General features: G+C 38.4%; 1 protein-coding gene across 1 annotated transcript in view; it reads right to left on the bottom strand.

Annotated features, from left to right (window-relative positions):
* Positions 1-1573: 1573 nt before the first annotated feature.
* cabp7a (calcium binding protein 7a) overlaps positions 1574-14831 on the bottom strand; it is a gene marked incomplete at both ends in the record, with an annotated part of 29709 nt that continues 16451 nt past the window's right edge. The window contains 4 exons of the mRNA XM_079250647.1: positions 1574-1704; positions 4976-5126; positions 7083-7195; positions 7339-7482. Coding sequence (XP_079106773.1) covers positions 1574-1704; positions 4976-5126; positions 7083-7195; positions 7339-7482 — 539 coding nt within the window. The remainder of the gene's footprint in view (positions 1705-4975; positions 5127-7082; positions 7196-7338; positions 7483-14831) is intronic.

Below are 14831 nucleotides of genomic sequence, written 5' to 3'. Positions count from 1 at the left end.
AATCTCAACTTCCAATTAAACTGATCTTGTGCTTCACAGATATTTATATTTTATTGCAATGTTTTACAGTATTTGGCCCCCTTCAGACTGAATATTGTACTTCTTTTTTTAACATCAGAGCTAAGGGATATTGTCTTTTGCCAAAACTGGAATTTAGGTACTATAAAAAAAATTCTGCTAAGAATTAGTAGGTCCACTAATAACGGAGATTCATCTGTCTGAAAAAGCATAGTGAGATGTTTATTTTTACATACAGTTATTGCTCTCCAGCAACATATTCAGTTGGGGGAAACACAGAAAAAGTACATTCCTTCATTTTTGCATCACCACTACCAAGCAGATCAGTTTAAATGCATATTTCATAAATGGTTGAGTGACACTTCTCTAAGATATTTACCGTCCTGTGGTAGTGAGAGATGATCAAGCCCCAAGCAAGGCAAAACATCCATAGCTTAGCTAGCATATATGTGTGTGTGTATGTATGTATGTATATATATATATATATATATATATATATATATATATATATATATATATATAAAATCTTTTTTCATTTACGAGCATATTCTAAAGCAGCCCTTCTTTTTCATGCAGTTAGATACTTCCCTTTTGTTATACCTTGCAACATACACCTTGCTCACAGTTGTCATGAACTGATTTCAAAACAGTTGTGTTACACAGTCATATGATAACTACATTGATAAGAGCTATTACAAATGTGTCAAGACGACAGTATAAATCCATGCATTTCATGCATAGATGATGGTAATCCTCTGAGGCCTGCAGAGCAGAGAGTTGATTGCGTGTTCAGCCACTTTCCAGATAGTTACCATTCCATTCAGACCTCAGCACCCTCCTTCCAAGATCTGTTAACCTTCACCCTGCTCCATCCAGCTCAGACTGAAGCTCTGCAGATGGTGCATGTGTGAAACTGCATACACAGTCACATGCACATCCCTGCAAACCTTCCCTATTATCTGCGTCTTACAAAGCTGTTGGTTTTTTCCAAGTGGTCTTTGAACAATGTTGCACAGTAGAGCACCACACTCTCCAGACCTTCCGCATAAGACATTTTCCAAACTCAGTACATTTTCTCCAATGTTCTTACAATATCTCACTGATACTCCCTAGTTTTATAATAAACCACATGGCACACTGGACAAATACAAAACTGGACAGTCACTACACTTCTCTGTATAGCTGCCACCATACTGAATGCAACACTGCTCAATGCACATAGCTAATGAGTACTTGATAGGATTGATATGTACTGTATCGTCAGCTGTCCCCTATAAACACACAGCTGTCTTTCTATATGTGAGGTCTTTTTTGTCCGTGAATCTGTCTGTTTATCTCTGTCTCCCAGACAAAATCCTGCGCACGTTGTGTCCTTAGTGGCTCCAGTTGCTCTGCAGTCATCAGTTGTTCTGATTCGCAGCCGTGATTGTCTGTTGTTTCCTTTTTTTTTTTTTAATTCTTATGTTCTTTTTTTTTTTTTAGCTCTTTTTCTTCAGTCATTTGTCCATAGGATAGCCTTTAGGTGGAGGTCAAAGCCAGAAAAATACCACGGCTCCTATTTCATGCCACTTCGCAGCACCTGGTTGGCCGCGATGAGCATGACGCTGATGATGAACGCAATGGCAAAGGCGCATATCAGGCTCTTGCGTACACAGGTTTGCTTGACTTGCTGCGTTGGGCTGGAGCCTGGGAAAAAAAAAAAAAAGGAGGACACTGAGAGAAAAAACCAATACCTAAAGGTCCACTGAATGTTATTTGTTTATTTATGCTTGATTGATATCTTATATTAATTTCCTAAATGAAGGAACCCATCGCAAAACTTTCGAATGACTTAAATACCATAATAAAGAATTAATGTGGCCAGGAAAATTTGTTTTCACACCTGTATGCTACGTAACTCCAACTAGATTGAAATGTTGATTGAAGGTGTGGAACAGCAAACAAATAGATTAGTACATGATTGGCATTTTAAGTGATTCTCAGACAAAAGGTGTAAATAAACCTGCAGAATAACCACATTAGACACCAGCTGGAAACCTCAGGAGGATGATAGCCGTTGGAGAAAGAGAAGAAACTACACCTCATTTTCTCCCCCAGATAGAAGCCATTACATTTTTTTCCTGTTTGAAATTATCTTCCTTTTAAAAACGATCTGGTTTTGAATCATCTTTTTACCCCCCAGAGGTTTTCTGGCTGGAACATACCCCTTCGCGCTCTGAAGTGTTTCTCCCACAAAAGAAGAGATCTCCTCTTTTGTAAAATGAACAATTAGCATTGAAGGCATCCTTCTGTAAATTGGTCGTTAAAGGAAAATTCCTCCTTTGAGACACAGATTTGCTCTACTCTGAATTACACTTAACTTATATAAAGCAGTGTCATGCACTTATTTTTTTCTTTCGCTGCAGCAGTTTTCCCTGCACCGAACTGTACTTCTGTTCCAGTTAGGGGTTTCCTGTGTCTCAAATGAGCCCTAGAGAACAGGATTTTCCATGAGGTCTGTGTAGGTGGATGGAACTGCAGCACTCGTAGTAATTTCTTATGAGTGAAAACTCTGAACATAAAGAGAGAACAATGCTGTGGTTTCTCATATTAGGGTGTGCATAGCAGTGACTGAAGCTGCAGGCACTTGTGTACTTGTAGGAGCTCTGCCTATGAGGAGTTTTTAAATGAAAATCCTAAAATGACACATTTTCATGATTAAAGATATTATTTAGTGATGTTCAACTGTGGAGCGATGTTTTTGAGATCAGTTTAGTCATTCGCAACATACATGTCAGTGTATGACGAGTGGGAACCATGCACAGGAAAAAAAATAACAGACCGACACAAACAGCATTTATAAGATCAAATTAACTAAAGTCTTAATTATTTAAAAAAAACATCTTTACTTCCAGCTTTAAAAGGTGTAATAAAAACTGTGTTTTTTGGAGAGACACAAACAAAATGTTCAAATTTAAGCTTAATATTTTTTAACTAATGGTGTGCGGTGTATCAGGAAACTGGTCAGCTGGAGAACTAAAGTCGCAGGTTAACTAGCTACATGAAATGAGCTGTATCGGAAAAATAAGTGTCCCTGCTGAAACACTCGTATCTGGAATTTGTTCATACTTTCAATATAACTCATAATGCCATGAGGGAAAGTAGCACCTCTGGAATATGGCATGAGGGACTTACGACTCTCACATGTTCAAGCTTAAAACTATGAAAGCAGCAGAGGGTGGATGGAGCAGCAAAGTGCAGTCCTTTCACACATGTCAGACGAGATGGAGACCAATGTCTTTCCCAGTAAAACTGTCACTTTTCTTTCCTCCTGTTGGGTTCATCTGAACACACTGACATTTCTTTGGGAAAATTAGTGTTTGAGGTCGTTTTCAAGGTTGCCATGGCTGCATATATTCTTCCATCCATCCATTTTCTGCTGCTTATCCAGAGTCAATTAGCATGTAATCATAAGAAAACTATTTTATTTCCTGGTTGGCTGTTGCATCATTTAGTTTGAATCACAAAAACCTTAAGGCATCTTTACAATGTTTTCACAACATGACCATCACCATTACTGAAGCCGTTTTTACTTTTAAATCTTGGGGCTGGGATGATACGCTTTTGTCCCGATTCGATTCGATTCTGATTATTTGGATCCTGATTCCATTTAAAATGCAATTCTCACAATTCTAAAACTTTTTTTTTTTTTTTATTAGTCGTTATTCTTGATTTCAATTAGGAAAAAACAACACAGAGCCAGACCAACATTCTGATGCTATAATGCCCAAGAAGACAAGTAAAGATCAACAAAAACAATAAAAATGACAAAAATGTTATAATGCATTATTTTTTTTATCAATTTAGGGGGGAAAAAAAACTAGTTTTTTACAAAAAAAATTATTTTTAAATTGTGAAGCAAGAAATCCCAATTTTTTATTTTTAGATTTGATTTTCCCATCCCTATTAAAAACACGCTACAGAACATTTTTCCCGTCATGTGCCGCCTATCAACAGCTAATTTGGCGTCCATCTTGCATCCTACCTGACCTATGAGCTCTCTTCTGCTAGAAAAAGTTATTTTACAATGCTTCTGGTTTTGTCCCCTTCTCTTTTGTAATATTCTTGTTTCCTTGCTGAATAAGTGGCGGAGCACTTTCAAAACAGCCAGTGTGTTTATATCAAATTTCAAACATGTGGAGAGAAACTCTGCTGCAACGTCACTCAACCTCCTGAATGAAAAAGTTTCATAGTGTCAGTTTCTCAGCCTCGGGATGCTGCTGGGCAGAAATGCACATGATAGATGTCACTGTGTCATCAAACAAGTCCAGAACGCAGAGTTTTAAGGTCAGAAAGTTACGTAAAGCATCTTTAACAAACAGTCCATACAGTCTTTGAACTATATAATCATGTTTACTTTTGTCTAACAAGAAACAGTCTCCAAGGAAAGACGGCTGTCAAGAGACCATTCCTAAAGAAGGAAATGAGGGAAAAAGACCAAATGACACAAGAATTGGAGTGAAAGTCAAAAGCAACAGGTCCTAAAGTGATAAAATCTCATCAGAGCCTGGACCTCAGCATTACTGATGCCGTTCAGGATCCTTTTCAACAGCTTTGAAATGTGTTTGAATAAACCCACAGATCTATTTCCCTAAAGAAAACCACACTGCAGCTTATCGAAGATGGTTCAGGTTTTGTTGAAGAATAAATGTGATCAGATTAAAGACTGACTTTCAAGCTCATTTTGTTTACCTTCAAGCCTGTTTTCATGCACATTTGCATGTTTCTGTAAATAACTGCTCCCTCTGTTTATCTGGTGATTTATCAAGAAGTCAGGACTTGCTACAGACTTTAGCAAAGTACAGGATATGTTTAAGTTAGTCGTATGTTTACTTTGAGGATTCTGACCACATCAAATGTCTCACACATGCATAACACATAAAAAGAAATGTTAAATAAACAAAGGTTTCATCCTTACTGTCTATATCCACCTGGCAGTCCTCTGGGTTCTCTATGTGATTCTCCTCTGTCATAATGATGTTCTCGATGTCTTTCATGGAAAGATGATCACAGAAGGTGTCATACAGAAGCCTCTTCAGCTCCTCCACTGTCAACTTCTGCATGTCACACTGGAGATGCACACATACACACACACACACACATAACAGCACATTAACATGGATGTCAGCTGGCAGACATACACAAAACATGCCCCACTCACATGAATGTCACATTAACACAACACACAGATTATATTTTCACAGTGCAGCTGGTGTGTTTGTTTTTACTGATATTGGAAACTCTCATCATGTGTTTAAAGTCTGTCTTCAGGCCTTAATTAGTGAAAACTCATCTCTCCACTTTAAAATTGGAAATGTATATCTGGTAGCTTTTCGTCTGTGCTTCTTATAGCTTAGCTACATCTTTGCATCTTTGGTAAAGGATGGGAGCTAGTAATGGTGACTCAGGAGGTAAAGTAATGGCATTAACTTTCCCAGTTCACCGACTGACAAAAAACTAATCTCCATGTTAACTTCTTAACTCCACTAATTAGCAACTTTTTTATAGTAGCATCCAAGTCACCACTTTTATTTTTTCATTGTCTGGAACAGCTGAGAGATTTGAGCTCTGTTGCCGAAATGGCTGCAAGTCCTTATGATGCATTTAAACTGCAACGATTGGCTCTGCGGTTTTGCTGCTTTTTTGTTTTGTTTTGTTGAGTTTTGTTGTGCTCTCCTGTTTCTTTCTAATGTGACAGGCTGTGCTCAGTGTCTCTCACTCTGTGGAAAGAGCTATTAACTTCGGCTGGTGCTGAAAAACTCAGCAAGAGCAGAGAAACATCATAGTTCAAAATGATAAATCTATAAGCTATAATAGTGAGGCCAACAACTGTTGTTTTGTTTGTTTGTTTGGTTTTTTTTGTTGTTTTTTTTTAATCCATAAAATTAAAGAGGAAACAATCAGTGGATAAAACAATCCTGCATTCAAAACTAAAAAAAAGGGAACCCTGAGTAAAATATTGTGATTATAAACTTCACATCCACTTAATTACAAATACTGCAAATGAATGCAACTAAACATTTGTTTTCCAGGGGCCACTTTTATGTCCCCATAATATAACCATATTTTACCAGCAATAAAAACTGAGCAAAAATGGCTTGACCTGAATCCATGATGTTTTAACATCATTGTCAGATATTTGTAATTGAATTGAATAAAGATAATACTAACAGCTTGTTTTTGTTTGTTTTGTTTTTTTGTTGTTGTTTATTTTGGGTTTATTTTCTTAAGAGAAAAAAAAAGGGAAATCTATTGGCATTGTCTAAAATTCAAAATGAATTATTTGAATAAATCTCTGTATGAATCTTTGTGGAAAATTGTAATAAAATATTTAAGTAAAAAAGAAAATAATCTGTTCCTGATTGGGACCAAAGCTGCAAATAAAATCCCATTCACAATATCAGTCAGGGATGTGTGCCGGTCTGGACGGCTCATATGTGTTACTCATTTTGAGCTCAGCCTGAGCCGAGCGAACCAGCGTGACCGGAGGCTCTTTGTGATCAATCCAGCAGCACATGATTGATACGACTACTGCGTCCTTTATATAATATTATGTGAGTGAAGCTATGCAATCTGTGCAACTCTGCCTCAGGGAACCTTGACTTTCCAAGCATGTTTTTTTTTCTTGATCCATTGGATGCACCAAAACTTCCCACAAATCCCATCTTTCATACTCAGCATGGTGCCTTGCTGTCTGACACACACTCCTGTGATTGCATCATGTAACTACAACAGAGGCAGCTCTGGCAAAGACTTTATCCCACTAATTGTCAAAGTGAATGGTTGAATGTCTAATGATGATGTCTGTAAATGAATTAACATCTACTTTACATGAAAGTTGACAATTATAGTCTAAGTCACAGGGCTGGTATAATATCTAGTTCATCCTTTTAACCAGCCATGATATGATTTACCATATAAACAAGCTTTCATGGGAATTTTTAATGATTCTACAGTAAGAGTTGAACTTCACCTGTGGCTTAGCCTGTCTACATTATTTCTAATAAGCAGGAAATAATGAGCACCTTCCAAAATACTGAGTCGAAGTCAGTGCCGTTGAACTTGTCTGGTAATCCGGCTGCTGTCAGCTTTGGACCCAGGAGAGTAACAAACTCCTCAAAGTCCACCTGGCCATCACCTGCGAGGAAAAAGGACAGTTGGTATTCATTGTTGCCAGATTCACTGCCTCCTGCAGTCCACTTTGGTTGGTGAAAAGTTTTTGTATTATCTTTTCTTTTGTTGTAAACAGACAATAGAATCCAAGCTGTGAGTCAGCCTCACCGTCCATGTCCAGTCTCTGGATGATGACTTCCAGTTCCACCTCATTTGGCATGTAGCCCAGGGAGCGCATGGCCATGCCCAGCTCCTGCTTTGAGATGAACCCATTTCCATCCCGATCAAACACTTTAAAGGCTTCACGGATCTCTGCAGAAAAGACACACACACCAAAGCACAAGCCAAGGTATTACTGTGAATCAGGATACGATAGAGGGAATTTTTCTCTGCACCAAAGACGTATTTGTTATGCTGTATCAATGCCTGAGTCATACATACATGGGGGAGGGCAGCTCTAGAAAGCAAATTCCACCAGTAAACTAAAGAAAAAAGAGCCAAACTGAAGTGACCGAGGGTTGAGATCAGGACCATGTGTACGTGCCAAACCTTTGCATATTATTCCATTGGCTGCCGGAAGGTGAAAAAGCTTGATGCCAAATCTAGCCAAAGTAGAATATTTTCGGCTTCAACAAAAGATTGCGTTTTGAGTTGAGTTTTAAAAGGTCCTTTATTTCAGCTAACACAAACAAAGGAGAATAATTTACATGTACAACAGCCAAAGGGGAGCCGGAGGAGGGGACCAAAAACTGAAAACCAAACAATTCTCCGTAAGAACATTTTGCAGACCCCAAAGATCCACAAATTCCTCCAACCAGTTTGTGGGCTTAAAAAAATTAAATTCCACCCTGAGCCGAGCCGCCAATAGCCTGGTGAAAACCAGGAGAGCATCTTCTGACCCTTGACCTTTGATTCTGTTCCTTCTGGTCTTCCAAATGGCCAATTTAGCCTCACCAAAGATCAGGTTTAACAGTGAGTGAACAGATTTTCTGCACGCTGTGTACTGAAGACCAAAAATAAAATAACAGAGAAAACTGTGCCCCAAACCTCTGAACCAAACTGCTCAGAAGTTCGAACAAACCTGTCAGCCATGAACATCGTTTCTGACTGGGAACCAAAAGGACACCCAGGCCTTGTGTTTGGATTGAGGTGTGGCTATGGCCCCATGTACAACCCTCCACTGAAGGTCTCCAGACCGTTTATCAATGGGGTGTTTGTACAGAGACTGCCAGCATACCCCAAGGGACGTCCCATGGCCAAAAAACTCAGTCCACCTTCAACAAAAGATTCTAATGGATGGATTTCCAAACTTTCCAGTAATTTCTTAGAAAGTCAAAGGAATGACAAGGCTTAAGGTAGCTCTATTATGCACATTTCAGTCTAATTTATTTTAATATGCAAGTCCAGAAGGGTGAGAAATAATCAAGCAAGCAAAACCAAGCAAACCCCTTCATTCATTTTGTACTGATCCTCAAAGATCAGCCTCTGCCAGAAACAAGCGAACAGAAAAGCTTCGCCCTACGTCCTGCCTGTGGGCTCCGTCTGCTCCACAGCACAAGGATGGTTGGTGCTCAAGAGTAATAAAGAGATTTTAAATCTATGTTTTGCTGTTGGAAATGCCAGTTTAGCTATTATTTAAGCCTTGTTTTGTAAAGTTATTTGCTTCTGGGTTTAGATCATCTGTTCTTGATGTGTATTTAACTCATGTGTAAGCTGATGTGTTAAATTAAACCCATCCACTTCATACAGGCAATTTTCCAAGTTTTGCTTCCCTGCTAATGATGATTGTTTCCTTTTAGTTTCCCTGACTTCACAGCACTGTGATGCTTCACACTGAAGATACTCTAGCATTGCTCAGAAGTGATAAACTGAAGTAAGTGATCATGACTTCATGAATGTTTCATCAGCTCCTTTTAAGATAAACAGAGGATGAACCGGAGGCCACAAACCTGTCAAGATAACGTCACCTACAGCGTCGTCTGTAAAATTCAAAGCATATCTAAATTTCACCGAAACAACGTTGCACTTCTGGGAAAGCTTTGAACTCTGTGAAGTCCAGCTCAAAAGTGCAGTTTCAAAGCGGAAAAACATGCTCTTATATTTACAGAGCCACAGAAAACAAGAGAAATCTGTTTGTTCGTCCTACCGCACTCTTCCTCCTATTTATTTCCCAAGAGGGATGGAATCACTTCATTTACATGCAAGAACAGACTCTAGTATGTCACCTGTAATATCAAACTTGTCACATCTTTGTTTCATGATCGGTGCTTAAAAAGCAGAGCTGGGGAGGAATCTTTAAAAAAAAAAAAAAAAAAAAAAAAAGAGTACATGTAGGGACGTTTTTCACTAAACTGTAAAGTTTCAAAGAAGAAGAATCAAACTTTCCTGCTTGAGTCAAATTCTGGCTTTGCAAAAATATCCACTGAAATTAGGTATTTTCTAGATTTTTATAGATAAACAACAATAATCTCAGTTTTTGATGAGAAAAAGTGAGAATTTTTAATGAATAATTAAATTAAAAAACATGATGTAAAGGCTGTTATATGAGCAAATTGCTTATTTAAATTGCCTCTTTTCCTCAGTCTGAAGGCAATTAGGCACCATTAAGTTTTTAAAAAAAAAAGAAAAAGGTAGTTTTTGACAAACTTTATGAATCTACTAGAGACCTGAAAGTCGTGTAAGTGGGAACGGCTGCTCTGTTGATTTACCGTCGTGTCAAAACTGCAACAAATGGCTAAGCCTCTAGCCGAAAACTACAATGTGTCAGTTTGACAAATATTTCAGCTGGAAAACAAAATCCGAAATATCAATGATGGCAGGAAACGGTGTCTTATTCTGTGCATGATGTTGGAGCACAACTGCAGGAAATAGTTTATCATATTCAAGCACATGTCAATGGAACAGACGCTATGCCACAGGGACAGAGATACCTGGCAATCATGTATTACAATGGATTACATCCAATTTATAAAGCCCTGCAAAGTGACAGTCACTGCAGCTATTTCTCTACCTGATTTTTGTTACAAGATGTCTTCCTGCCAGCGTAGTTTGAATCATGGAGAGCCTCCAGCTGTGTTTATTTCCCTTCCCTGGGCGGGATCATATTGTTTATAGAATAACAATACCTCAGTATCCACCTGAGGTCCTCGCTCCATCTGTTTACCTTCAAAAGACAGGCTTTCATATGCTTTCTACAAATCATGTTACTGTCATGCAGGATGCAACCACAAACCTGAATAAGGAGCCAAATGGGTTGAATGGTTTCATTGTACATTTCTCTTGAAAGCCTCTTTTGATTGATCACGGGCTGAATTGGGGAAAACAGCCAAATTGTCTCTTGGTGTTTAATAAATTTGATGTAAAAAAATGTGTTCTGTTACAGAAAACTGCTACAATATGGATGTCAGTGGTGGTGCACTGTTACACAGAGCTGCGATGCTGTGCTGCATCAGCCAGACAAACTGCACACAGCTTAACAAGACCAAAACATAACCAGACAAAATAAATTATGCAATTCCACATAAATCCATGTTTTCAGTCTACTCTTGAAAACAGGAAAATGTCCTACTAGAATGAAATTACATCTATCTGAATAAAACAGATCAAACATCATTTCCACTTTACAAAAGAATGTAATTTTACTCGTTAGACAGAGACCATTGAGAAAGATGCTTTTAAAATCATACCCTGAAGGACAGACAACCGTATTATCCAGTTTCCTCTTAATTCTGAAAACATTAAATGAAATAGAATGGCGTGCACATTCTCCAGTAGTGACTGTATTATAAATGAGAAGGTCCAAGTGCCTGAGTGGAAAAATCTTTAAATTGCTGCAAACCTGGTCTTCGCTTACACAGACGGCCAAATTATATCATCTAATGGAGGAGATAAATACTTCCTTCAACCCACCGTGACTCATGTTGAGTTGTTTATATCAAACAGGAGTCCAAAACGCAATTATGATTCATTAAGAGATATAAAACATCAAATATAAGCAAACTCTCTTATTTACCATTTTTGTTTCCAATGATGGTTTAAATTGCTAAAGAAGTTTTTTCATAACTGGGGATTTGTTTCGTTTACTCTTGTTCGAGTCCTGGCAGAATGAAGTGGTTGAATGAAATGTGGCTGCAAAAAAAAGACCTTTGCTGTTTCTTGGCTGTAGTTCTGTGCTGATTGGTTGTGTACAGCTGGTTGCCGTGAAGCCACAGCAACTGGGAGCTGGTCAAGCATGGCAAAAATGGCAACAGTTAATAGAAACTGCACAGTCAGGTTGTTATTTTCTGCACGTTGGTCTTCTAAGAAAACTCTTCTACATTTTATTTCATTATCTATTCATAGTAGCACATCTTTAGCTGTCAAATTGAGACAATGATGATTTTTCTAAGCATTTCCGGATGAATTAGAGCGCCTAAGTTGAATAGATTTCTGTCTTTTATGTCCAAATTCCAACCAACTTATTCTGGGCTCCAATTATTTTCAATTGTATTCAAAAGTACTCGTTTCTCTTTTGACAGAAAAAGAAGCTGCTGCCGTTGAATCGTTCGTGTCCTCTCTGTTATCACAGCCTGACCGGTGAGGTGTGAATATTCTGTCTGGTATTTGCTTTAATGTGGAGAAACTCTTGTTGGCCTTCAGAGATGGAACCCCACGCGCTCCCCTGGGGTGTGAGCCGACAGACTGAGATCTGAGAGCCGAGCATCTGATGCTGAACTCAGAATAGAGGAAAGTGTGTATGTCATAGAAGAGCGGTGGGTCTTTGCTGCAGCACCGAGTCTGCTGACAAATGTAATCCTTGAATTCACCACAGAGGTGAAACACGTTACGAGGAGAAAAGCGTCGACAGAACTGAAATATAAAGTAAAAAAAAAAAAGATTTTTTTGATTGTACATATTGTATTATGCATACAATGTGTGCAATAATAATTGCAGAATAGCAACACAATACTTGGGATACACATTCTGAGGCATGGTTTGAGCAGTTTTACCACTTTTTTGGGATTTAACATCACTCGAAACTTTTGCCAATTACATCTGGGGCACTTTGAGCAGAACTGTCTCATACTGAAGCTTTTGTTGTAGTGAAGTGTCCGTGAATATAATCCATGGCTTCTTTTAGCAGAGCCAGGGATCCTCTTTGCTTCAATCACACCTGCATCTGCTTAAGGCTGCTTTGGATCAGTAATTACAGCACACCCCCTCTTTATGTAAGGCCTTATCAGGATGAGAAAAACACCGCTTTGCTGTTTGTGTGAACCTGGGGAGGCTATTTTTAAACACTCATAGCAACCTTAATCCATCTTTAGCTGGATACAGGCCGACTTGGACACCCAGAAGAATTTATATTACCATAATATGGCTCTAACAAGTCTCGGGAGACTTTAAAAGGAGTGTGTGACAGAAACTAAGCTCACTGTGTGTTGAGGGAAAATCCCACATGTGTATTTGGACTGAAAATCTTCCCTACATGATGAAATTTAAGGCACATTAACTTCACCAATGCAGCACTGATATGAGGATGGGGGGGAGACTGGAATTTTAAAAAAAAAGAAAAGGTTGAGGTGTTTCAGTCCTGGAGAAAAAAAAAATCACGTAGCAAACTTTATAAGCTCCACTTGACCTTGATTGATGGAGGACAGTGAAAACCTGTGAAATCTCAGACCATAGCTGTTACAACTTTCTTTTCCTGAGGGGAAAGAAGAATCAGTTTTCATCTTTTTTTTTTTTTTTTTTTTTTTGCCCCACTCACTCTTATGTTTTCAGGACTGCAAGTTTTCATCATCAGAGCCAAAAGCCAAGCTGAGCCGGAGCCAATACCCACAAAGCAAAAGTCTGTGAGAAGCACCTCAAACAAAGGTCAGATGTGAGCTATCAAAAGCCTCTTTTATACATTACAGCTTAACCAACACTCCCTCACCAGCTCCTCTCTGTTAGTGGTCTCCTTTCACTTACGGATGCAGTTATTCTACCGCTGTTATTGTCTCGTGCACACTTTGCTATTGTTCATCAAAGGGAGGAAATATGATCAGCGAGAAGAAAAAAAAAAAAAAAAAACACTTCACCTTCCAAAACTCATTGCAGTTCATTTCACAGGTAATAAAGTCTGCTGGATCCACTCCTTCATGGCAATCGATCAAAATGGAAATAAATGACTTCAGTTCAACCTACCCGACAGCCATAATCACAGCATTTCATGATATTCCACGCTAATCTGCACCTCATGTTTTCCATCTAAACCTATTTCAGCAAGGTTGGATGTCATATCAGATTACAGAGACTGATTAACTGGGAATTTATATGAAGCTGCGGTTACTGACGTGATCAAAATGTCAACTGGTCAAAACTACACAAAGTGTCAGGAGAAGAGCAAATGCCATTCTGGAAACTTTTACTGATTCTCTGGCTCATAATGTGCACACATTTCACACCAACAGCAAACAAACATCTGCTTTGCATTTCTTCCCACTGTGTCATTAAAGGGTCCAGAAAATCATTCAGGTGTAAATCAAAACCTCTTTTTTTCCAGAAATGATGCTGTCAGATTAATAATCTGCAGATTTACAGATGTTGTCCAACAGAAATGAGCTGTGCATATCAACAGGGGCTTTTTTTTTTTTTTTTTTTTTGAGTCATTAGTATCATTTTTAAAGGAATTTTAGGGACCAAAAATAAACTTTATATTTGAATACATACATTTGAATTTATCACTAAAAATGTCTAAAATTTAAAAAAAAAAAAAAAAAAAAAAAAAAAAAAAAAAAAAAGCCAAAGCTGTAGCTTAGCAGGAAGAGCAGTTGTCTTCCAACTGGAAAGTTCGGAGTCGATTCCAGGCTTACCCTTACTATGTGCTGAAGTGTCCTTAGGCAAGACCCCCAGTTACCCTCCGATGTGCCTATCGGGCTGAGTGTGTATGTAAGTCACTTTGGATAAAAGCATCTGCTAAATGACTGTAGAAATTAATAGAATTTGGTCAGAATTAATACATTTTTTAGATTCAAACCTGAAACATTGCATCCATCCAGTCTGGTTTCAGAGTCCCAGAGATGGTTATTTGCTCAGCTTAGCAAGAACATGAACACTTTTGAACAACCATTACAGTCTGTAATTGTGAGAAATGACTTTATTAACTTGTTTTATCAGGGCAAATCAAGCAGGATGATGATGATCATGTTCTTTCATGAGGTTTCTGCACATTCACTTTCATTGCATAATTACTATATTGTAGTTTATAGACCTATAATTGTATTTGCTTTTATGTGTTTTTAACAACCTCAACACAATTCAGCCCACACTGTTATGACAGAAGCTCTACAGCTGCTTGGATTTATGACTACTTTGAGTCTTTATCAAACATACCACAGTTTGTGAGACTGAAAAGTTGTGTTTCTGATCAGCAGGAGAACCACAAAGGACTGTAGTCTCACCATTTCTGTACTCGGAGTCCTGTCATCTGCACAAATCTGCAAACGATGTAACAGTTGTGTGGCGTATTGGTGATGGACAAGAAGGTAAAGTACAGGAGACTGGTCAGTCAGTTTGTGGGATGAAATGGAAATCCTAAACACAACACACATACACCACTGCAGCCCAGTAACGCAGGAGGACTCCCTTGTTATTGGTCGGTTTATGATTATGTGTTTACTTTTGTTACTATCTTGTCT

The sequence above is a fragment of the Telmatherina bonti genome (genome assembly GCF_933228915.1).
Source record: "Telmatherina bonti genome assembly, chromosome: 13".
NCBI classification, from domain to species: Eukaryota; Metazoa; Chordata; class Actinopteri; order Atheriniformes; family Telmatherinidae; genus Telmatherina; species Telmatherina bonti.
Note: the sequence above shows the minus strand (reverse complement) of the source record. Positions and strands in the feature narration are given on the sequence as shown.